Raw genomic sequence first — 25,511 nt, 5'->3', positions numbered from 1 at the left:
AAGGTGAAAGGCTCGATCTGAAATCTGGACACGTTTTTACCAACACACTTATTGACCTGGAAACAATTCTAAAGGATTGGATTCATGTTCATTTGGAAAGGCAGTGACTGAGTTGAAGGTGTCAACATGGGGATCAGGAGAAATCCAGTCACGAATCTGAGTTATTTTGAGAACACTGAGAAAATTCATGAAGGTAGCAGCAGAGATGTGATTTACAATGTAAGTCAAGGTTTCACAAGGCTTTTACTTTAATCTAGTATACTTAGAAATACAGCATGGAAACAGGCCATTCAGCCCACCAAGTCCGTGCCGACCAGCGATCCCCATAACTTGCACAATCCTACATACTAGGGACAATTTACAATTTTTACTGAAGCCAATTAACTTACAAACCTGTACGTTTTCGGAATGTCAGAGGAAACGGGAGCACTCGGAGAAAACATGGTCACGGGGGAGAAAGTACAAACTCGGTACAGATATCACCTGCAGACAGGATCGAACCGCTGTAAGGCAGCAACTCTACCGCTGCGCCACTATATTTGACAAAGTCCTGCAGGGCAGGTTGTTTACACAGAGGGGGATGGGTGCCTGGAGCGTGCTGCTGGGGGTGGTGGTGGTGGAGGCAGATACGACAGTGGTGTTTAAGAAACTTTTGGATAGGCACATGGATATGCAGGGTCTATAGATTCTGGACAGGCAGATGAGTTGGTCTTGTTCGGCAAAGACATTGTGGGCTGAAGGGTCTGTCCCTGTGCTGTATTGTTCCACATTTTAGTTTCTATGTTCAATTAAATGCTTCCTTGATTTGATATCAAGAACAGTCATTCTCACCTCACCTCTAGAATTCAGGTCTTAAGTCTGCATTTGAACCAAGGTGCGATGAGGTGAGGAGGGAGTGTTCCTGGCGAATCCTAAAGTGGGGATCAGGGAGGAAGTGCCACTTGATGGCACTACTAACTCCTTCCACCACAGGCCTGGGCAACCTTGTACTTTGTCAGGCAGATGCCAGTGCAGGGTGGGGAGGGGGGTGATGAGGAATGGGGACGGGCAGAGGTCATCATGAGAAGTCCCAGGAACGGTATGGCAGTGAGGTTGCCCCCATGTCCCACTGACACCTGAGCCACCTTGTACTGCAGAGAACGGCCGAGGTCAGTCTAATCTTGAAGCAGCTCTTACCCAAGGCTTGCAGAAACCAGCAAGAAGATACCGTCACTTTCATCCACACATAAGAAATGAAAAATAAAAACGGAATTGTTAGCTGTGCGTGACCTGTGCTTGTGTGAGCACTTGAGCATTAGCCTTCAGAGTGAGCAGTGCCTGTCCAGTGCGTTGCAAAGCATTTGGTGAGGTGACAAGTAGGAGACAAATACTATTTAACCTCTGCGAAGTGATCTGGTTTGACTAATGGTCTCTCCCCTGTTTTTCCAGAAGAGTTTTATCTTCACAAAACAAGGGAAAAAAACCAATGAATCAAAAATTAACCTCGAAACGTGCGGTAAAATGAGCACAGCGACGAGGCGAGGTGAACAGAGAGAAAGAGAGGGGAGAGAGGTGGATGGAGAGGAAAGAGAGGTGGAGAGGAGAGGTGGATGGAGAGGAGAGGTGGATGGAGAGGAGAGAGAAGTAGATGGAGAGAAGGAGAGGTGGAGAGAAGGTGGACAGAGAAGGAGAGAGGTGGAGAAAGAGAGGAGGATGGAGAGAGAGTGGGGGACTGAGAGAAGGGAATTGGATGGAGAGGATGTGGATGGAGAGAAAGTGAGAGATGGATGGAGAGAAGAAGAGAGGGAATGGAGAGGAAAAGAGTAGACAGAGAGGATGAAGAGGGAAAGAGAGAGGGATAGCGAGGCGAGAGATGGATGGAGAGGGATTAAAGAAAAAGAGGTGGATAAAGAGAAGGAGAAAGGTGGATGGAAAGAAAGACAGAGGAAGGCACAGAATGGGGATACTGAAGTTGATGGATGATCCCACAAAGATCCCACAAAGCTGAGCTTCTAGTGAGATTGTTTTCAATGACACTATTCTTCACATCCCTGAACCAAACATCGCCTGAAGTGACAACTGGAACTAATTGGTGCTTAAGGCCATGACTAATTTAATTTGGTCCTTACTTTTGAAAATTAGATGGCCCACTGCAACTCTACACTTGGATGGTTCCTAATATGATGCTTTAAACCCGACTTTGCTAGTCATTCACACATCAGTAGTTTGACTGCTCCGCTGTTGCCACTTTAGCTCATCCTATCACGGACATTCCCCATTGTCTTTCCCCACCTTCCCCCTACCTAATATGATATCTCTCTGTTCCTCTGTTCCACTGAATGGTCCCAGACTTGAAAGTCTCACAATTTTTTCTCTCTACAGATGTTGCCTTCTGTGCTGAGTTTTTCTAGCATTTCCAGTTTTTATTTCAGCAAACACTTCTACTCTAGGTTTTTGAAGACTAATATATTCTATCGGCAGGACATTGGTGACTCCACCAATTTGCCGGATAATATCAGAAAGTGAAAGAATAGGAATATCTTCAACCAGCCTTTAAATGGTACATTTACAGCTAAGCTCTGAGGTAGATGTCAACCTTAAGTTGTACCTTACATTTGCTCTTTGGACATTGTGACTGAGTTGAAGTTTACTCCAATCTCATCTGTCTGCACCACAGGAAATACTGTTCTTCTCTCAAACTCTCGGACAAGGTCTGATCAAGAAATCCACTTCAAATTCAAGAGATGAGATAAGAGTAGAAAGGGAAAAGTGGCCATTGCACGGTTCCACGTGTAATTACAATGAACATCCAGGTGCCCTGACACCAGAAATGCTGTCACAAAGAGGCAGAAGCAACAATAGAGATCTCAGAGAGAAAGCAAAGCTAATAGGGAGGGAAAAGAAATGGGGAAACAGGATGGGAGGTAGGGAAGAGGACTGGTTGACTCTCAGTGGAAGAAATGAACTCAGGCATAAGCTCACATGCAGCAAACGCACCGACTGAAAGTATTAAAAAAAAGTTTAGTCAGACTGACCAAATAAACAGCCGCAAAACGGAGTGACTATAATGGCAGGTAACTGGTGGGTAGGAGATGTAGGCAACACAGTGCAACAAGCCTCCAATGTTGCATAGTGGAAGCACTGGGCTTCAGTAGCATCTTGCAGAAGCAGCTCCATTGCACGCACATAGTTTTGAACTAGAATGCATTTTCCATATTAACCACATGACGACTCAACATCCTTTGTCTCCATCTTTATTCCAAAACTTTAAAGGAAAATGCAACATCATTGTAGAGTCCTCAGTTTGCAGGGACTGGGGAGTTACCATGACAGTGGATGGGAACTGGTCTGTGTCCGTGCACTCTGGACAGTGGCTTGCAGAGCAGGGAGTTCAACGCACTGTTGCACATTCAATGCATGTGGTCCAAATGTCCACCCCACCCCTTCCCTGTGGCTCTAGACATTGTGCAGCCCCGAGCCCTGTTATCCTCGACTCAGAGACTTGAAACCCACTTCATTTGTTCTTTCTTTATTTGCAGGATTGCCTGGGCAGAGATATCTCTCCAACTCACCCTTGTTGAAGATGGTTCAAGTAGTCTTCCTGAACTGTCCCAATGGCCCTTCTTTTTGGGGAAACCTGTACTTATATTTTAACGTGTCCTTTGACCAAGCGTTGTGGAGAGGGGATCAGCTTAGAAGGTCCAAGTTATATTGTGTAAGAATAAAGTCAACAACCATGTTGCATAATCGATTTAAGCCCAACAAATCAATTAAAGGACAGGTAACTCTGCCTGTGAATATTACCAGATGATCGGAGGGTGAATATCAGAATCGTGGAACTGGCTTGCTGCTTTTACTTGAGGTTAGAAACTCACTGAGGGACTGTGTACTGGGCTCCCATTGCACTGATGTCGTTTGAGAGCCACTCTTTCTTTTATCGTGGAGGTAGATCTGATTGACTCACCCAGGCTGGCTCCTGAACCCAATGCAGGCGGCACAAATGTGCCTGGGGCAGGGAGTTATCACCAAACCAATAGAACTAACCTTTCCCCCTCAGTGTGTGCGGCAGCTATGTTTGAAATCGAACAATTCACACCTTCACACCTGAGTAGTCATGGGTGCTTCATGGAAAATCTACCAGCAGGGATTATCTCCCTGCAACCAGCGCAGGAGAGGATGCGTGATGGTGTGATGGTAAGCACCTGCTGCCTCAATTCCAGTCACAAGCAAGGAGTACACACTTCTATCACAGTGAGTACAGCAGGAATGCAGCAGCAAAATGCACAACAAAGAGAGAGGAACCTTCATTATTGGTCTGTGTTTAGTCGGGTGGGGGGGGGGGCGGTATATAAGGAGGAAATATTTAATCTCCACCAAGTTTGTTTGTTTAATTTAGTTTAGACTAGAGATACAGCACGGAAACAGGCCCATCGGCTCACCGGGTCCGCGGCGATCAGCGATCCCCGCACATTAACGCTACCCTACACCCACAAGGGAATTTGTTTTACATTTGCCAAGTCAATTAACCTACAAACCTGCACGTCTTTGGAGTGTGGGAGGAAACCGAAGATCTCGGACAAAACCAACGCAGATCTCGGGGAGAACGTACAAACTCCGTACAGACAGCAACCGGAGTCGGGATCGAACCCGGGTCTCCAGCGCTGCATTCACCGTGAGGCAGCAACTCTACCGCTGCGCCACGGTGACCGTGTTCTTTTCCGAAAGTTTGTGAGCTGGGGTCTCGTTGGCTATTACAAAGCCTGACGGGTCGCTGGTCATTTGGGGACCAGGACTGAGCCGTGCGTGACCCTGTGTCACACCAGCACTAACCCAGTGGGCATGATGGGATGAGTAAGGGGTGAGGGGGAGCAGGGGGCCTGAGCGGACTCCACCCACACTCCACCCCTCTTCACTGCACTCCTTCGTCTCCACACATACACACGCACTTGAATTGAATTGAATTGAAAGATACAGCCCTTCAGCCCACCAAGTCCTCGCTGACCATCGATCACCTGTTCACACTAGTTCTATGTTATCCCACTTTCTCATCCACTCCCTACATACACGGGACAATTTACACAGAGGCCAATTAACTTACAAACCCGCACGTCTTTGAGAATGCGGGAGGAAACCGGAGTATCCAGAGGAAACCCACGTGGTCACAGAGAGAACGTGCAAACTCCACACAGATAGCACCCAAGGTCAGGATCAAACCCGGGTCTCTGTCACCAATGGGCATCAGCTCTACCAACTGCGTCACTGTGCAGCCTATAAATCGTGGCAGACTATTTGACTATTGGAGGAAGCTTGGACAAGTCTAGCCCATTCTCCTTTGGTGTTTACAGTGGCCCCGCACTATCCGCTGCTGGAGGCGCAGGGATTTGGGCCTCGATTTCCTGCCCCACAAATATCATCAACTACCTTTCTCAGGCTGAACTAGCAAGCCTGCACATAGAATCGAAGGGTAATATTGGGGGGTTTCTACGATGGTGTCAATGCCAGTGGGGTCCCCCGCGCAGCCTCGGACAGACCAATGAATCAGTGCTTCCTCTCCATTGCAAGCTGTGTAGATTAGCCCGAGTGATTGCTGATACGAGCGGTAGCCTGAGAGAGCGGGTCAGAATAAAGACTTGTTACTTCGGTGATGTGTGGGTACATGCCTGAACGAAGGTAGAATACTGTCATAGTAATACCAGGTGGCGGTCAGGTATGGCCGACACACGTCTGTGGAGTAGAGGCGCCAGGCAGCCTGGATGAATAAAAACAGAAAGACACACACTGGCCAGTCAGACCGTCACACACGACAGGAGCACACACAGATGAATATGAAGAGGCACAACTAAACAACAGCGTGGCGGGGATCCATCTGCTGGGAAACATCACAGTACACACAAAACAAACATTGCCCCTTTGGTTGTTAAAACATGGTCGACAAACGCACTGCCTGCCTGATGCATGCGAACACCCAGCAACCGGCTCTGCCTGTGGAAACCTCAGCAGGGTCTAGGTCAGTGCAGCCACTGGTGATGGGCAAACTGAAGGAGGTCCGGGGGCTTACTAGTTTCTGTTTGAATGATAGGTCTCTCGGTATAAACAGATTCTGCTGGTCAAGGCAGCGACACTACCTGGGGAGGTTATTACAACCCAATGTTATGAAGATTGAATTCTCCAATTTTAAGTTAACCCCCCTTCCCCCTCTCTCTTCACTGTGCTCCATCTCCCCCTCCGCAACCCCAGATCACACCCATTTCTCCCAACTATCCTGCCCATCTCCCTTCCCCCCACATAAACACTTCCACCTACATCCCTCCCTCTGGTTTTACACTTCACTCTGCTTCTTCTCACTTTACCTGACAACCTTTAGTCTCCTTTTCATCTCTGGTCTTTGTCCACCCACCTGCAAATTTAAACCGCACTCACCTGTATCCACCTATCACTTGCCTGGCTATGTCCTGCCCCCACCTCTTTCCCCCTAATACAACCAGTCTGAAGAAAGGTTCCGACCTGCAACGCGCCTGTCTATTCCTTCCACAGATGCTGCCTGGCCCGCTGAGTTGTTCCAGTACTTAGTGTTATGCCAACTAGTTAACGAAAAGTCAGTGCTGGGCACCCCTGCTCTCTCAGCCCAGTGCCTGTGGGCACAGCCCATGAGATTTACACTGTTGGCTGCCCCAGGTAGGTGCGTTTGAACTCATCCCTCATCCAGCTCAGTGTCCGTTCCATTGAACATCACACAGACAGAAGGCATGCACATGGTGAGGGCAGTGAAGGAGATCTCCCTGTCAGTGATACATGTGAAGATGTGTACCACGCCCGCTCACGTCACCGGTCTTCCTGGGATCTATGACCTTCCTGGTGCTTTGGGTGGTCGGCACCTGAGGGTAGATGCTGCATTAATGCGAATACTCACCTCTGAACCGTGCGCTGGTTACCAGGCCCTGCTGGCTTCAGTGAGGAACCTGGGTTGCTGACAGAGTGCTGCACTGTCGAGGAGTTGTGTCTTCAGTGGATGTTAAATGAGTCCAGGTATGCGTTGAAGATTCCGCTGCACCATACCAAAGGTGGGCAGGCCCTCTGTGTCCCTGGTTACCTCATCCATCGTGGATACCTCTGCTGATTTCACGCCCCTTCACTAAATGTTGGCTTGTGTTGGCTCTTTCTGTTAGTTTAGTGTTTACTATCTCCCACTCCTCTTCCCCCCCCCCCCTCCCCCTGCTGCCCCACAACCCTACGCTAGTGTGCCCTAATTTCTCCCCCATCTCACCCACTCCCTCCAGTCACCTTGCTCCTTTCTTCTTCATTGTACACACATCTCCCATCCCGGAGTTCCTTCATTTCCATTTTATTCCCCTGCCTTCCCTTCCCCCTGATCCCTTCCTCCTTCCTCCTACATCCAGCTTTAAATCTCACTCCTCCTCTTCTCTCCTTATCTGACAAACTTTTGTCGCCTTTTCTCCTTGTATCTTTGTCTCTTACTCCACCCATCTGCCAATGACCACCCCCCCCCCCCACCTGTATCCACCTAGTACTTATCATGTTTTTTCCTACCCCCCACATCTCTCCTCCAGCTTCCTGTCCCACCCCCCCGCCACCATCAGTCTGAAGAAGGGTCCTGACCTGAAATGTTGTCTGTCCATTCCCTCCACAGATGCTACCTGACCTGCTGAGTTCCTCCAGCACTTTGTGTTTTGCTCAAGAATTTGGCATCTGCATATGATAGCGTCTCTCGCTTCTCTCCCTGTCCAACATTGCTTCACTGCACAAGACTTCCTTGAACATCAAGCTTTAAACACCAGCACTTCATCTGGGTTTGGCAGCAAGATGTCGATCGTCGATCAATTCATCAGCTCACTCTCTCTAGATAGTCTTCCTTAAACTACCCATGCCACTCATCATTTCATAAACCTCATTAAGCAATCACATGGACTGATGTTCAATTAGTGCTATTCTTCATTAACAACCTTCTTTCCATCTAAGGTGACAGGCTTAGAGGGATATAGGCCAAACGCATAGTGGGCTAGTGTAAATGGGACATGTTGGTGGGTGTGGACAAGTTAAGCCAAATGGCCTGTTTCCACACTGAATATCACTTTGACTCTAAGTGGTCACTGTCCAATTCTTATGTTTCTCTCTCCCATAGGTTGATTGATTAAAAGATACAGCCTAGAAACAGGCTCTTCGGCCCACCGAGTCCATGCTTACCATCATCGCTCTCCCATTCACACTAGTTCTACGTTATCTCCCTACAAACTAGGGGGAATTTACAGAGGCCAATGAACCTACAAACCCGCACGTCTTTGAGAAGTGGGAGGGACACCTGGAGGAAACTCACGTGGTCACAGGGAGAACGTGCAACCTCCACACAGCGCAGGATCGAACCCGGGTCCCTGGCGCCGTGAGGCAGCAGCTCTACCAGCTTCATTTTGAATTTCTCTCCTCTTGTTTATGTTTCTCCAGTCATCCAGACAGAACTTCACCTGCTTGGTTCCAGCATGGCCTTTATAATGCAGGAGGCCAATCAGCCCATCTCTCCAATGCTGGTCATAAGGAAGCCACACCACATAACCCATCGCTGGGCTGTCAGCCCTGCTGGTCACAGCTCTTCAGACACATGGCCTCAATGCGGGACAGTCTCCTGCCTCCCTAACCCTCCACCCTAGACAATGAGTTCCCCTTCCCACTAGCAAAGGATGGAGACCTCAACACACAACCACTTGTGCCTTACTTGGCTGGACATCCAGTACATTAGCTCACTGTGGACACTGCCCAAGACTGTATTCCTGTTCACGTTCACTCATACAGCAGGTGGAATGGAGCTGTACGGGGGAGGAGGGGGGGGAGGGTGGGGGGTGGTCACGGGATCAGCTGGAATGTATCACACTGTGGGAACAGTTCAGGACAATCCTTCTCGACCTCAGGCACTTGCTGTCCTGCAATAATGTACGTTTGGAGTTCTAACTAATTGAAGGAACTAACACTGCCATGGTAATGTACTTTAAACAAGTGCTTTCATGGCACACTGTGATCTTTTCGCAACACTTTGGAAATTGACCATAGATACGATCGCTCCAAAAATCAAATGTTGCTTGTATTTATTTTCAAAAGCAGACCTCACTATTCTTTCCTCAATTTACTTCTGAAACGTGTCTTCTGATGCTTTGCACCCACTAATGCAATCCTCACCTCTCCTTCTCCCAGCTTTCCACATCTATGGGGAGCTTAGAAACATAAAAGATAGGTGCAGGAGGAGGCCATTCGGCCCTTCGTCTCCAATCAACAACCCGTGCCTGCCTTCTCCCCACGTCCCTTGATTCCACTATCCCCTAGAGCTCTATCTAACTCTCTCTTAAATCCATCCAGTGATTTGGCCTCCACTGCCCTCTGTGGCAGGGAATTCCACAATTTCACAACTCTCTGGGTGAAAAGGTTTTTTTCTCACCTCAGTCCTAAATGGCCTCCCCTTTATTCTAGGACTGTGGCCTCTGGTTCTGGACTCGCCCAACAATGGGAATTTTTTTCCTGCATCTAGCCTGTCCAGTCCTTTTATAATTGTATATGTTTCTATAAAATACTCCTTCATCCTTCTAAACTCCAGTGAATACAAGCCCAGCTTCAAGAATTGGCTAGGGTTGATGCTCTTCCTTGATCCAGCACCCACGTCTTTCACTGTCCTCACCTCTCCTTCTCCCTGTCTTTCACTGCAGGGAAATTTGAAACTACCGCTCCGATCCACGTCCTAGCTCTGAGCCTTTGATGCCACAGCCTGAAGCCCCAGTCTGAGCACTTCCCCAACCTGTTACCACTGGGTTACATCGGGCAGTGCTGACCAAGTGCCCAGTTCTACACTCACCTGAATGAGGTTGGCAGCGGGAGTTCTCCTTTTCTCAAAGTGCTTTTGTCGATGTTGTTCTTGAACTTTCAGAGCAAACCCTGAGCCCAGAATTCCCTGTGGACAACAAATCTCCATGAGTCACTGTCTAGAGACCCAACACTGGGCCAGAATGAACACTGTCAATATTGTCACTGGCACGGTGAGAAAGGATTGGTGCTAAATACTTTGAGCAATGCACTCATTTTCCGACATTGCTCGATTGAATAATTGAAATATATAGGAGAGGAACAGGCCATTCGGCCCACCGAGTCCACACTGGCCATCATTCACCCCCTCACGGTAGTTCTATGTTATCCCACTATTGCATCTATGCCCCTCACTCTAGGGGTAATTTCCACAGAGGCCGCTTAACCTGCAAACCCGCATATCTTTTGAGGTGGAAGGAAACTGGAGCACCCGGAGGAAACCCACACGGTCACAGGGAGAACATGCAACTCCATAAAACCAGCACCCGAGGTCAGGATCGAACCCAGGTCTCAGGTGCTGTGAGACCAGCAGATTATCTGAGATCACGAACCCATTATGAAAGTTGACAACATTGATCCCTTAACCATGTTGCAGCTCGTACATCACGTGTGTGCTGAGACTGGCAGTGACAATTGGCTCATTGATCACAGACCTTAGAGATACAGGACACAAACTGCGTCCTCAACAACAATAGAGCAATAGTCAATTGGTACTGATTGATTTTTCCTCCCCATGGCCAAGGATGCCAATGCCAACCATGGATATGCAGCCTCTGCACCATCTGAGAACAGGGATGTGGGCAGCAACCCAACAGGGCTACGCTCAGGCCGCTGAAACCCTCTGTGACCACCCTCAAGTTGCATCCTCACTAGTGCAGGAAGAGAAAGTGCCCACCAGGGGCAGTGTTGAGGCAGATTCAACAATGACTTTCAGTAAAGGGAATTGGGTATGCAAGGTAGAGAAAGGTGCTGGACAGCATAGTATGTATGGGTGGAGGTGTTGGACTTTGCAGTTTGTGCAGCTCTTCCAGTGATAGTGGGCTGGATGGAATGGTCCGAGCTCCTCACTATCCAGTTTCGCCAGTTCATTCAAAAAAAGGGATAAATATCTGAAATCCTTAGCAACCGGTTCCACAAGGGATTGGGGGAAGATTCTAAATAGGTGCATGATGAAAGTGCGACATGCAAACTCAACGGTAATCATGAAAACCAGAGCTGGAAGGCAAAGCTATTCAATGACTAAAAGATAATATTCGATTGATTTTAGCTGGAGGGATTTCACTGTGTGGAAGCGGGCTCTGCAGCGGCTCCAATACTTACAGCTGGGAGAGCAAAGAACGAGACCCCTAACAGCGCGAATCCTGCTGCCAACATTCGGCCAAGCCACGTCTGCGGCGTTTTGTCACCGTAACCGATGGTCGTCAGTGTTACCTGTAAAGTTGGAGGATTTTAGTTTTAGAGATACGGCATGGAAACAGACCCTTCGACCCACCAATGAACGGCCAGTTCTATCCCATACACCAGGGACAATTTACAGAAGCCAATCAACCTACAAATCTGCTTGTTTGGAATTTGGGGGGGATATTGAAGCACAAAGGGGGAACGTGCATACCCCGCACAGACAGCACCTGTAGTCAGGATTGAACCCGTGTCTTTGGTGCTGTGAGGCAGTGGCTCCACCAACTCACCTCTGCTACCTCCTCTGGCAGCTCGTTCCATACACCCACCACCTTCTGGGTGAAAACATTGTCCCTCGGGTCCCTTTTAAATCTCTCCCCTCTCACCTTAAACCTATTAATATCAGCCTCCACTACCCTGTGTTCATTTACTTTATCTATGCCCCTCATGATTTTTTGATATCTCTTTAAGGTCAACCCTCAGTCCCTGACACTAGGGAAAATAATCCCGCTTACCCCACCTCTTCTTACACGCTTGGTGACATCCTCATAATTCTCTGCTCTCCAGCTCTGAACTTCAGTTGATAAAGGGCCTGTCCCACTTACGGAACCTTTACAGGCAACTGTTGGCACCCGTGATGGGTCGCCAAAATTTTCAACATGTTGAAAAATCAGCCGCGACCAGAAAGACACTACGACTCTTTGGAGACCCCTCACGACCATAGGAGACCTCTCACGACCATACAGTCTGTATGTTCGTGAGAGGTCTCCTATGGTTGTGAAAGGTCTCCAACGTCTTTCTGGTCACCGCTGAATTTTCAACATGTTGAAAATTTTGTCGACCCATCACAGGTGCCGGCAGTCGCCTGTAAAGGTCGCGAAAGTGGCACAGGCCCTTAACGCTGCCATATTGTGTTCTCCCCTAAACATCCTGGAGGGATCATGTCATCTAACCCAGAAGCAAATGGCAAGTTTAGGGTTCATTGTTAATTTTTTGACTCATCACCGTCAAGAAACAGGGGAGGCATTCAAGGAGCCAAGTACACAACGCGGCATGTGGACTTACTGTACCCCACCAGAGGGAGTCTGCGTATGTTAAAAATTCCGAATTTTCCTCCTTCTCAGCCAGGTAGACAAGGAACGAGGAGAAAATGAGGATCAAAAAACCGATGTACCAGGCTGTGATCAGCTCCTGCAACGAAACAAGTGACTAGCTTACTGCAAAGATCCAAACCGCCAGGTAACACTTGAAACAAATAAATATTTTGGGCTCTCTGTACATTAATTGGCTGGTGTGGACATCACTGTGGGAGTGATTGAATGAAACTGACTGGGAAAACCCCTGTCCCTGTATTTGGTGATTACTGGAGTGGTGGGTGTGTGTGATTCACAGGGTGAAGGAGGGAAATCCGTTCCTTCTCCCACCTGGTATTTGTGGTGATATATTGATTGTTTTATTACATCACAGCTTTTCACTGTACCTCGGTACAAATGACAATGAAGTACACAACACTAATCACCTGAAGAAGGGACTCGACCCTAAACGCCACCTATTTCCTTCGCTCCATAGATGCTGCCTCACCCGCTGAGTTTCTCCATCATTTTTGTCTATCTAAACGAATTATTGTCACATGTATCGAGATACTGTGAAAAAAATGCTTTGCTTTGTCCAGGCAAATCATACTGTACATGAGCACAAATAAATCATACCTCGCACCACAGCTAGTGGAGACGAAGAAAGGAAACGGAGTGCAGAATGTGGTGCTGCAGCTACAGAGAATGTGCAGAGAAAACCATCAGCTCATCAATGCTTCCCAGATGCCTGCACTGGGCACCGATACAAGGACAAGAGTGGCCTTGTGCGTGGGGGATGTGGGGAAGGGGAGGCTTGCTAGGTTTGGGGTTTGGCGTCATGGATTAAGGAGTTGAAATGGATTCAGCAAGGCTGACTGTTCCTGGTTAGCTAGGTCCTTAATCTGGGCATTAGGTGTAAATGTGTGAACACCCTCACTCCGGCTGTGGTGCTTTTCAACATCGCCAGCTGGTGATCTTAAGGTTCACATACAAAGATAAAGGGGAGGAATTCGAATGAAGAATCACAGGGCAATCCTGGAATGTGATGGAGGAGAGCTCGGGGCAGGGTGATCAGCAAGTGGGGAGCTGCATGGAACTGCCGTGGGGCAGGGATGGGAATGGGAGAGCGTACACCACTGAACTATGTGGAGTGGACCCTGGAGCAGGGGGGAGATGGGAATGGAAGAGTGGCTCTGACCTTGATGTGAGCGTACACCATGTGCCGCGTGGAGCGTTTGTGGAGCAGGGAGGAGGTGGGAGTGAGATAGCGCAGAGAGGGCACTGACCTTACTGTGAGCGTACACCACAGATCCCAGCAGCTTCCAGGTGCCACCCCTGCGGTCCATCCGCACCATCCGCAGGATCTGCAGGAAACGCATGCTGCGCAGCGCCGACGTGGCAAAAATGTTGCCCTTGGTGCCAGCGGCAATCACTGCGACAGAGGCCACGAAGACGATGAAGTCTGCAGGGTGGAAACGTGGCAGTGAGGGGGGGGGACATTGGCCACATCTACTGGAAGACCATCGGCGTGAAGGTGATGGTGGCACCAGCGTCGTCCTCCTGCCCTCCTACGCAGCTGAACGCAGGGTGGAGGTGTTGCCTACATTCACGGACCTTGTCCAGTTCACACAGTTCTGCTATGAAATGGTTGATTCTACAGTTAGATCACTTACCACCACTGAGTGGTCAACATTTCCCCTGGAGTGTTACAGGAAGGATGTGGAGGATTTGGAGAGACTGTACAAGAATGGTGGCTGGATTAGAGAGTATTACCTATAAGGAGAGGTTGAACAAACGTGGATTGTTTTCTCTGGAACGTCCAAGGACGAGGGGAGGTCAGATAGAAGTTTATACATTTATGAGAACCATCGACAGGGCTTTTGCCAGGATTGGAATGTCAAAGAGTAGAGGGAAAATCTTGAAGTATTGGAGCATTCAATGTTCATACCGTTACATTGTAATCTACCCAAGAGGAATATGAGGAGCTGTGCCTCACTCTGGCAATGGAGGAAAGGTCAGTATGGAGATGGGAAGGGGAGATAAAATGGTTATCAGGCAGGTGTTCCAACAGGCCTTGGCGGACTGAATGCAGGTGTTCAGTAAAACGGTCGCAAGTCTACGCTTGGTCTCACCGATGTACAGGATGCCACGTCGGGAACACCAAACTCTGTAGATGAGGTTAGAGGAGGTGGACGTGAACCTCAGTCTAAGAAACATGTGGCTTTTGAGTGTTATCTCTCTCACGGAGAAGAGGAAAAGCTGTTGAATTTTTCTCTTCAGTGCGTGAAAAGATTGGACAGCGAGAGTTGGAAGCCCGTTAACGCCCTTCCATTCACGATTCACCAATAACCTGGTCAGCAGAAGTTGTAATTTGTTTTGAACTGATGTGGGGGTAATTATTGGAGTAATTACATAAATGATCTAATTAGGAAGTTGTTCAGAAAAATACCAAGGAGAGCTGGAGCGGCAAATTCAGTGAGTAGCCCTCGGGAAGATCTTTAAAATCTGTCAGTGCAGGGTTTAAAACCTATTACAGCAATCAATACGGCTGTCGAGTATTCTTTTCAATTCAAGGCTACAACTTGGGAAAGGGAAGATTTAAGTGGTCAGGAAAAATGTTCAAAAATGATCTTTACATATTTTAATTATGAAATGTGTAGTGGATTTATTTTGACAAAAACAAACTGTTCAATGTACAAATATTTTAAAAGAAAACATATTTTTGGTGGATTGCTTGCATGCTGATTGGCTTTTAAGTGCAATTGACCCAAGGTTAGTATCTTCAGAGACTTTCCATTTGAGTGTTGGTTTCAACAAACTTCACGTTGGTCAAAATAATGGTGAATATATTGATGTCAATGTGATGCAGGTTTGGAATGAAATGTTATATTGGAAATAGATGCAACATGAAGGGGTAACTGAGCGGGTCAGGCAGCATCTCTGAAGAAAAGGAATGGGTGATGTTTCGGGTTGAGACCCTTCTTCAGACTGGGTGGCAGGGGAGAGGGAAACTAGAGGTATGAAAAGATTGGAAGGATTTGAAGAGATTGTTAGATTGGAAGCACTGGAGCTAAGCCCGGAACTAGATCCAACTATGAATTATTCCCCATCAGCCCCAGTCTCAATCTTCTCTCCTCAAATTATCATAATGCCTGTCTCGCCCCTCAATCTTAGCCCTGATGCAGGGTTTCAACCCGAAAAGGTCGCCCATCTCCTTCTCGAGTGGCAGATGCAGGAGACACAAAATGCCAGAGTAACTCAACGAGTCAGGCAGCATACGAGGAGACCATGGGTAGGTGGCGTTTCGGGTCGCCCCTACAAACCTGAACATCTTTGGAGAGTGGTAGGAAACCAGTGCACCCGGAGAACACCCACGTGGTCACGGGGAGACTGTACAAACTCCATACAGACAGCACCCATAGTCAGGATCGAACCCAGGTCTCTGCCACTGTAAGGCAGCAACTCTAGCTCTGTGCCACTGTGCCACCCTAGTGAAGGGCGGGAGGCAGCTCAGACAAGATGCAAATGCAGATGGATTCATGCATCTGCAAAGATGCAATGGCCCTGCACCACCCTGTGCCGCACCACCCTGGCCCTGCACCACCCTGGCCCTGCACCACCCTGGCCCGCACCACCCTAGCCCTGCACCACCCTGGCCCTGCACCACCCTGGCCCCTGGCCCTGCACCACCCTGGCCCGCACCAGCCTGGCCCACACAGCCTGGCCCACACCGCCCCTCACCACTATGACCTGCCCCAGCCTGGACAATTCCAAGAATTTTGCCGCTGCTCCCATAAACGTTGCTGCTTCATCTGCTCACCAGTCCTTGCAAAGACATTCCTAACACCAGTCCTAGAACCATCTGTCCAAAAGGGTATAGCATGGTTTTATGAAATGTGAATCCCATTTGACAAATTTGCGAGAATACTGAAATTAGTTTTTTTGTATAGGAAGGAACTGCAGGTGCTGGTTTAAACCGAAGATAGACACAGGAAACACAGGACACAGGGCTGGAGGAAAGCCCCTGCCCCACTTTCCCGAGTTACGCACAAATTCTCCCGAGTTTTCCCCTTGATTCAAACTCGTAAAATGTCCATAGAGTCCGTAGCGAGTCCATAGAAGTCCGTAGATATTTCATAGCGGCTCATAAAGCCAGCCTGAAGGTAATCGGGGCATCAGGTAAGTAGGAATGTTGAAAAATGTCCACGAGTAAAGAAAATAGCCCCGAGTACCTACGGCTGACATCTCCGAGTTTGAATCAAGGGGAAAACTCGGGAGAATTCGTGATTAACTCGGGAAAGTGCGACAAGGGCTTAACCCAGTGGCAGAGGCAGCATCTCTGGAGAAAAGGAATGGGTAGCGTTTCAGGTCGAGAACCATCTTCAAACCTTCTTGGATGAAGAGTCCAGTCCCGAAACGTCACCCATTCCTTCTCTCCAGAGATGCTGCCTGTCCCGCAGAGTTACTCCAGCTTTTTGTATCTGTCATTAGTTTTTTGTAGATTGGTTTAATTTGGCATTAGTTTAATGCAGATTTAAAACAGATTTAATGTGTATAAATTAGTTTCATGCAAATGAATGCAGATTTAATGCAGATTAATTTGTGATACCTTATTGCAGATTATTTTAGTGTGGGATAAGTTATTTTGGCATCATGTTCGTCACAGACATTGTGGGCCTAAAGGCCTATCTCTGTGCTGTACGGTTCTATGCTCTCTGAAGATGTTTTAAGCAGAGTTGATGGAGGGGGACCTACAGATGTAATGTATTTTGATTTCCAGAAGGCATTTGACAGGCTGCCACATGAGAGACCACTGTCCAAGATAAGACCTGCAGTTCTTTCTTAAACATACTACTGGTTGAGGTGTGTCAACATAGGTTGAAGGGTGGTTATCACACAGAAGGTAGGGAGTAGAAAAAAAAGTATTTATCAGGTTGGGAGGATGGAAGAACTTCCTCACAGCTTACATTGGAAGTTCCACCACCACCTCACCCATCACTGAGCTCGGGTGCGGTCTGTGTGGAGTTTGCACATCCTCCCTGTGACCTTTTGTGTTCGTTCTTCACAAGGACTCAGTATTTGCAATTTACTGTGTGCCAGATGGTACAAAGACTTTCAACAGTAACATTGCTTCAGGCAATCGTTATAATACGATAGTGGCATTTTTATCTACAATACACTCGAACCCCCCCAAGGCGACCAGTGTTCAAGGAAGGCCTCCAGAGTCCCCATGGACACCGCATGTTTCCTCTCCAGGGACACATTAGCACGGACAGGCGCACGCAGCCAACTCTGGTGTGACCATCAACTACCTGCTGCCTGGACCCGCGAATGGCCATCTTGGCCAGGCCCAGGAGCAAACCAACAGTGAGATCCCACCCTCCCGATCGACCCTCCCCACTCCCTGCCTTGTGCCCAAATATCAAAATGATGGGACTAAAATGCAACCAGAACTTGCGGAGCAGCCCCTTCAGATATTCCCACAGGGGCTGCAACCTCTCACACTCCATATACACGTGAAACACACTCTCCTCCTCGCTGCAGAAGTTACATGCGGCTGGTGTTTCCGTGAACCCACTCAAAAATCTATTGCCCCCCCAGAACTCTGTGCAACACTCCCCACCTCAGGTCCACTCCCTGTGACCACGTGTGTTTCCTCGGTGTGCTCCGGTTTCCTCCCACATCGCAAAGAAATGTGGGTTGTAGATGAATTGGCCTCTGTAAATTGCTTCTCATGTGTAGATAGTGGATGAACAAGTGGGATAACATAGAACGAGTGTGAACGGGTGTTTGATGGTCAGTGTGGACACGATGGTCTGAAGGACCCGTTTCCCTGCTGTATCTCTAAATTAAACTAAAGAGTCTGTGCATGGTGAGTGCCCACTCCCACTGGGCAATATATGAATGTCTAACACATTTGGGAAGTCACCATCAGTATTGGTTTGCTCTGTTCTCTCAGCTTCCTCCAGCTGGACTGATTCCATCTCTCACATGAAATAAAATATGTTGGCAACATAACAACGTAAGAAATGGCTCTAGCGTTTTGTCAGTGTAAATGGCCCGTCGATAAGGTCGGTCCCCGCTCAGCTCGAGTGTCCTTACCGATCACGCAGAAGGGTTTCCGGGCGAATCGGAGCCTCCCCTGCAGCCCGCGGTAGCGGCAGCAGCAACCGGCCGCCCAGATCCGCACCACGTACTCCAGCCCAAACACGATGATCATGACGAACTCCTGCAGGAACAAGACAAGACAAACAGTCAGCCTCGGCACAACAGGCGGCACAGTGGCGCGGCTGGTAGTGCTGCTGCCTCGTGGCACCAGAGACCCCCGTGCAGAACAGGATTTACCTATAGGCTTGGAAAGCTGAAGCCTAGGGCCTCAAAATCTAGGGGGCCTCCAGCCAAGGTGTATAATATTTTTGTCACTGTCATAGGCCTTTCTAACATATGCTGTCACAACACACTGTAGTCTCTAAATAACCCTTCAGTAATTTTCCTTGCACTCCATTTCAGAATAAAACTGTTTTAAGCCGATAACTCGACACAAGCACTGGCAATAAATAAATATTCAAAAGCTCAGCTTTCCAGCCCCTTATCTCATTGGCCACGCTCAGCTGCACATCGGTGTCAATCTGGTGGCACCGGGGTCCGGCAAACTTTCACACCTGCTCCAGTAAGCTGCGATGGCAGGTGCAGGGAACATCTTTGGGTACATGCAGGCTTCAAAAGTCAAAACTCTGGGGTAAGCAGGAAAGTGCAAAAATATTTGAACTAGGAAGTTGGCAAGGAGCAATGCTCGGGGCAGAGCTGATAATCGTGGCTAGAAACCTACTGTGTAGTGCTGTGGCTGCCACTCTCAGGTTAGTAATAAAACTAAGCTTATTTGTAGCATCTTTGTTAACGATAGGAAAAAGCATACTCGTTTTGTAAACGGTTTTTGGAAGCAGATTTGATTTCAGATTTTGCAATATAATCGTCAATATTGAACAGTTCGGTTATAGCAAAAGTTTTTCACAGTGTGAATTTTAATATTTATGCTTTTTTTTCAATCACTACGGTATTTAACAATAACATTTTATGTCCTTTAGAGAAGGAATTGCGAATTGCGGAATTTTAAACACCCGTCATCATCCTTGGCTTTACGCAAATTATTTAAAACACTCTTCCATCTTCCTCTAGTCGTGGGGGTGGGGGGGTTGGGAGGGCCCTCAGAAGTGGAATAGCCTAGGGCCTCTCTTCATCTATATCCGGCACTACTCCCGTGGGTCAATTCTGACCTCGGGTGCTGCCTTTGTGGAGTTTGCATAGTCTCCCTGTCAGTACGGTTTCCTCCGGGTGCTCTGGTTTCCTCCCACGTCCCAAAGACATATGTTGGATCATTGGCCTCTGTAATTTACCCCTAGTGTGGAGGATGTGTGTGGAGTGGATGAGAAAGTGGGATAGCATAGAACTAGTGTGAACGGGTGGTCGATGGTCGGCGTGGGCTAAGTGGCCAAAGTGCCTCTTCCATGCGGAATCTCTAAACTCCAAACCACACAGCCTCAACTCAGCTCCTGCAGGGCCAAAGCTCCATTCCTCCCCCTCCACCCCCTGCCCCACACCCGCTAATCCACGTGTTAGTGTCGGGAACCCCCATCTGCTCCCTGCTGGAGGAGAGAATAGCTGCCTTGCCCACTGTTGCTCCCTCTGCCTGGGGCGAGGGGAGGCTGGTTTATGTGACGTATTGGGAAGTGTTCACGGTTATTGCTCCCCACTATCTCTCCCCATTTATGGGCTACGGATGCATTTGTAATGCGCTGAACATTAGAACACATGTTATTTTGTCTGCGGGTCTGTTGTGTTACTGACAGTGAGCCACAGTAACACTTCCGGTGATAGGGACGGCGGTCAGTGCCGTTGTGGGAGTGCAGTGGTGAGGTGGTTGGTCAGAGCTGCTGGTCAGAGGCATTGCGTCAGTGTAACTGGTGAGGTGGCGGCGGGTGGGACAGACCATCAGCTTGTCAGCGGATGGCTCAGCTGCAAGCAAGGATTCAAATCAGTTTACAGGACCAGGTCAGCAAGGGGTGACTCACTCGGTATCAGTGGCTGTGATGGAGAAAGAGAGGAGACGGACATAGTGATGCTGTACAGGGGGGCATAGACTTGGTCCATGCCGCTAACGTCTGCTAACTGAGGCTCAATACTCACCTCCCTCTCACCCAACCTTCACCCCATGTTGACGCTGAATTACACTGACAATTATGAACTACCCGTCATAGTTTAAGCACCTCCATGCATGACACGTGTAATTCCAGTGACTGGGTGACTGACACTCTGTACAAATCAGTACTACTTTGCTAACATGCAGCCTGCGCTTGGGAAAGTCATGACAGTTTCTCAACGGTGACGTATATGACTTGCTCTTCGATGGTTTGACAGGAATTAAAGAATTAATCCCCTCTGATTTGTCCTCTGTTCCTGCCCAGTAGTGTTCCACATATATTCTAAGGCGAGATACAACTTCTCTCTGAAGAAGGGCCTTGACCCGAAACATCACCCATTCCTTCTATCCAGAGATGCTGCCTGTCGCACTGAGTTACTCCAGCATTTTGTGTCTATCTTCGGTATAAACCAGCATCTGCAGTTCCTTTATACACATGCCTCTCCATTCTCAATCAGTTAATCAATCCTTACATCCTCAACCTGATGTTACTTAATTCTAAGTAACCAAAGCAGCTTTTACTAATCTCAACACAATATTTCCACTGGATCCACTTTATCATCAACTATTATATCCTCAAAGAATTCTAATATTACACACACTTCTCCTTTAATGGGTAGGCGGCGCGACTCTCGTCAGCAGCGGCCTCTGCAGCCCGTCCACGTTTTTATTATTTTTTGTCTATGTTTCTATGTAGTTTCTGTTATTTTTTGTTGGGGTGGTGGGGGGGGGGGGGGGTGGGGTGGGGTGGGGGAGGGAGGGGGTAACTTTTAAATCTCTCCCTGCACGGGAGACCCGACCTTTTCTTGTCGGGTCTCCGTTGTCGTTGGGGCTGCAATGAGGAGCGGCCTCCAACAGGAGAAGACCGGGGACTCTGGTGCCGACGACTCACCTCACCGTCGCAGAGCTGGCCAAGTCCAGAGCGGGTGGAGCGGTGGTGGAGCGCTGCTGCTGCTGCGGCCCGACCTCCGGAGATTCGGAGGCTGCAACTGCGGGTCTGGCGGACGGCGGCACCGGGAGCCTGCGGGTCACTGGAGGGAGACCGCTTTTCAGGGCTCTCGCAACGGCGACTTCTCCCGCCCGAGTTGCGGGGTCGAAGAGCTCCTGGAGCGGGGCCTGACATCACCGCCCCACGCGGCTTGGAATGGCCGCGGGACTCTGCGAGCGCCCGCCGGGGGCTCTAACACCAAGACCCGGTGTGCGACCTTGCATCACCCGGCGTGGCTTTAATGGCCGCGGGACAATCGCCATCGCCAGCCGGGGGCTTTGACTTTGACTCTGACATCGGGGGGGGGGGGGGGAAGAGGGCAGGGGAGAGATAAGTTTTTTTGGCCTTCCATCACAGCGATGTGATGGATGGATGTTTATGTAAATTATGTTATACCTCAAGGGGTCCAAATGACAATTAAATTGAATCTTGAATCTTGAATCTTGAATCTTGAATGAAAGCACCTTAACTCTGCCTAATTATGTTATGGTTTTCAAAGTGCTCAAGTGAGTTTGTCTTAATAATGGACTCCATGGGCACAGTGTTAATCTACTTGGCTGAGAGTTTTCTCTCTCCATTCTTTCTTGAACCATCGTGCCATAGTTACCAGTATCCAATCTGCTGGAACTTTTCCAGAATCCTGGGAGTTTTGTAAGTTTATTACAAACGCTTCCACTATTTCTACAGCCACGTGTCCAAAAGCAACAGGCTACAGAAAACTATTTCTGAGGAACCAATGGTTCTTACCCATCGCCCGCTGGGGGCTTTAACATCAAGAGCCTCGATCGCCTCCCTCGACGTCGCAGTTTGACTGCCTGACCGCGGGAGAAGAACAGGGAAGAGATCCCCTCCATCACAGTGAGGAGGTGTTTGGAGATGCACTGTGATGGATGTCTGTGTGAAACTGTGTTCATTCTGTGTTTTGTTTTTTTTGCTGTTATGACTGCAGGGAACAAAATTTTGTTCAAACCTTTGTTTAGTTGAATGACAATAAAGACATTCTATTCTATTCTATTCTATTCTATTCATAAGGTCATTAGGTCATATGGAATAGAAGTAGAATTAAGCAATTCGGCCCATCAAGTCTACTACGCCATTCAATCATGGCTGATCTATCTCTCCCTCCTAACCCCATTCTCCTGCCTTCTCCCCATAACCTCAGACACCTGTACTAAACCAGAATCTATCTATCTCAGCCCTCAAAATATCCATTGACTTGGCCTCCACAGCATCTGTGGCAAAGAATTCCACAGATTCATTACCCTCTGACTAAAGAAATTTCTCCTCATCTCCTTCCTAAAAGAACGTCCTTTAATTCTAACATCCATTAACTCCCCCCCCTCCACGATCTTCCAACCTGCCGTGTACAGACACTGAACTTTATATCTGTAACTAACACTACATTGCTGTAAACTATACTCTGTACTCTTGTATATTTCTCTTTGCACTACTTGTAGCACTTGTCTCACATATAGTGCAAACCATTGCACTCATCTGTTGCACTTTGAGAGCTCAAATGTAAGGAGAAAGAATACAGTGAAGAGCCTTTACTGCATTGATCCAAGACCATTTCATCATAGAAAGTAGTAACACTAGTAAATAGACTGGTAAAGAAAGCATATGGTATGCTTGCTTTCATAGGTCAGGGCATTGAGTATCAGAGTTAGGAAGACATGATGCAGCTTACTAGGACTTTGGTTCGGCCACATTTGGAGTACTGCATGCAGTTCTCGTTGCCCCCATTAAAGAAAGGATATGGAGGCTTTGGAGAAGATGCAGAAGAAGAATGCTGCCGGGATTAGAGGATATTAACTCTAAGGAATGTTTGAACAAAGTGGATTGTTTTTAAAAGCATCAGAGGCTTTTTCTTTATCTTGCGTTTGAGGTTATGTAACGGTCTCCAGGCGCTGCGGCCAGTAGTCAGAATCAGTAGTCATAGGCTGAGAGGAGACCTGATTGGTTTGTATCATTATGAGATGCATATGGTAGACAACCAGAACCTTTCTCCCAGGGTGGAAATGTGAAATATTAGGTGACTAAAGCTCACCTACAGCTTTAAGGTGAGAAGGGCAAACTTTAAAGGAGGTACCCGTGTGCGGGGCAATTCTCTTTGCACAGCGCATAGTGGGTGCCTGGAATGTGCTGCCAGGGGTGGTGGTGGTGGCAGACACTATAATGGTGTTGAAGACAGTTCTGGATAGGCATATAGATATGCAGGGAATAGAGGGATGTGGATCATCAAGTGCTGACGGAGGAGATTAGTTAACTTGGCATCATGTTCGGAACAGATATTATGTGCTGTACTGTTCAATGTTCTATAGTGTGATTTGATTTGACTGGCTCTCGGCTTTTCACTGAGCATGCCACAATAATAAACCAACACCAATACCCTGTGGTGCTCCCACCTCTCCGACTCTGCTGGGGCGAGGGGATGTAACCATTCCAGTCTCACAAAGACACTTTCCCGATTTTAATTTATTTAATTAATTTAAGTTTTTTTTAGATTCGCTATGAACTGACGTCATTCCAGATCCCAAAGAAATAACTGCAAGGGAGATGGGACCATTAGTTGTGCCGACCCTGCTCTCACTGGTCTCCACAGGTCCGGATGCCATTCCCTTTCCGTTATACGTCAGAGAGTCTCCAACCTGCGGCCAAGCTCAACACCAGGACTAGATCATTCAAGTATCGCCCTCTGGCCACGTGCACTCAAGCATATTATCACTCTCTATAAAATACCACACTCGGAGATTCAGCACAAAATGTGCTTCCTTACTTATTCTGACACAGGGGAGGGCCATTTGGCCCATCATGTTCATGCTGGATCCCAGGGATACAATCGCATTGCTCTCATTCACTTTCCTTCTTCCCCCTATTGGCCTGCTCTGCCCCTCCACTCACTCAGAGTCACGGAGCTATATAGTGTGGAGACAGGCCCTTCGGCCCACTTTATCCTTCTGGTCCAGTCCCATTAGCCTGAATTTGGCCCAGATTTCTCAAAACCCTTCCTATCCATGTATCTCTCCCTCGGTCAGAGCCTGCAAATGCACCGTCTCTTTGATCAGAGATCACTACTCTGCCCCACTGACCAACATCTCCTTCTCACCTGGTCAACTGCACAACACAGGAACTTGGACATCTCGGCAATGCTGCCATATATTGTCCTTCTGCAAACTCCCACCAGCAAGCAGCGGAGAGCTAGTGGCGTGAATATATTCCAAAGCTTCTAGAGATAGACACAAAGTGCTGGAGTAACTCAGCGGGTCAGGCAGCAATTCTGGAGAAAGGACCCAGGGGGGGACCCTTGGGTCCTGACCCAAACTGTCAGCCATCCTTTCTCTCCAGAGATGCTGCCTGAGCCGCTAAGTTACTTCAGCACTTTGTGTCTATCTTCGGTACAAACCAGCATCTGCTGTTGTGTAATATTATCAGGGATATGGATAGGATAGAATGCAGGAAGCCTTTGCTCTTCTCAGAGGTGGATAAAACTAGTGGATACTGCAGCAGCAAGGCCACAGGGGAGGGACGAGTGGGCAGATCAAGGGCTGAGGGGTGGGTAGGGCAGAGATCAACCTGAGGAGTGGGCAGGGACCATGGGGGGAGTCCAGCTAGATGTGGTCTCTTGTACCTTGTGATGTACAATTCATCACAATGCCCCCCCAGTCCAAGAAGATCTGCATCCTAAATACTCTGACCACTGGGCCCGACAGAGGCAACCGCAAAAGTTGTTTCATTCTTACATCAGTTTTAAAAATGTCGAGAGGTTAACCAGTTAAAATGAATCACTGCCTGTATCTCCTGTTCGAGCTTCGCTGATGTCCCTTACCAGAATAAAGAGGCCGGCATTGGCCACGGCTTGATGTATGGGGATGGTAGAAAACACCGAGAGGACAAGGCAGCTGAAGACCAGGAGGAATCTGTTGGAGACACAGACAAGACCACATCAGTGAAGCGGTGACGGTGAACACAAGTATTATTGATCACAATTCTAACAAAGCTGCAGATTACGCAAATATGA

At 48.3% G+C, this 25,511-nt stretch overlaps 1 protein-coding gene across 1 annotated transcript in view; it reads right to left on the bottom strand.

The window, feature by feature from the left end:
* Nucleotides 1–25,511, bottom strand: part of LOC129709642 (potassium voltage-gated channel subfamily KQT member 4-like) — a 221,444-nt gene that overhangs the window by 39,960 nt on the left and 155,973 nt on the right. Inside the window, exons 2-8 of the mRNA XM_055656124.1 lie at nucleotides 25,320–25,410; nucleotides 18,411–18,537; nucleotides 13,595–13,770; nucleotides 12,301–12,426; nucleotides 11,158–11,268; nucleotides 9,830–9,925; nucleotides 5,636–5,728 (exon numbers count right to left, since the gene is read on the bottom strand). Of these exons, the coding sequence (XP_055512099.1) occupies nucleotides 5,636–5,728; nucleotides 9,830–9,925; nucleotides 11,158–11,268; nucleotides 12,301–12,426; nucleotides 13,595–13,770; nucleotides 18,411–18,537; nucleotides 25,320–25,410 (820 nt within the window). The remainder of the gene's footprint in view (nucleotides 1–5,635; nucleotides 5,729–9,829; nucleotides 9,926–11,157; nucleotides 11,269–12,300; nucleotides 12,427–13,594; nucleotides 13,771–18,410; nucleotides 18,538–25,319; nucleotides 25,411–25,511) is intronic.

Source organism: Leucoraja erinacea, chromosome 26 (genome assembly GCF_028641065.1).
Source record: "Leucoraja erinacea ecotype New England chromosome 26, Leri_hhj_1, whole genome shotgun sequence".
Taxonomy (NCBI): domain Eukaryota; kingdom Metazoa; phylum Chordata; class Chondrichthyes; order Rajiformes; family Rajidae; genus Leucoraja; species Leucoraja erinaceus.
The sequence above is the reverse complement of the archived record's forward strand: the minus strand, read 5'-3'. Positions and strand labels throughout refer to the sequence as shown.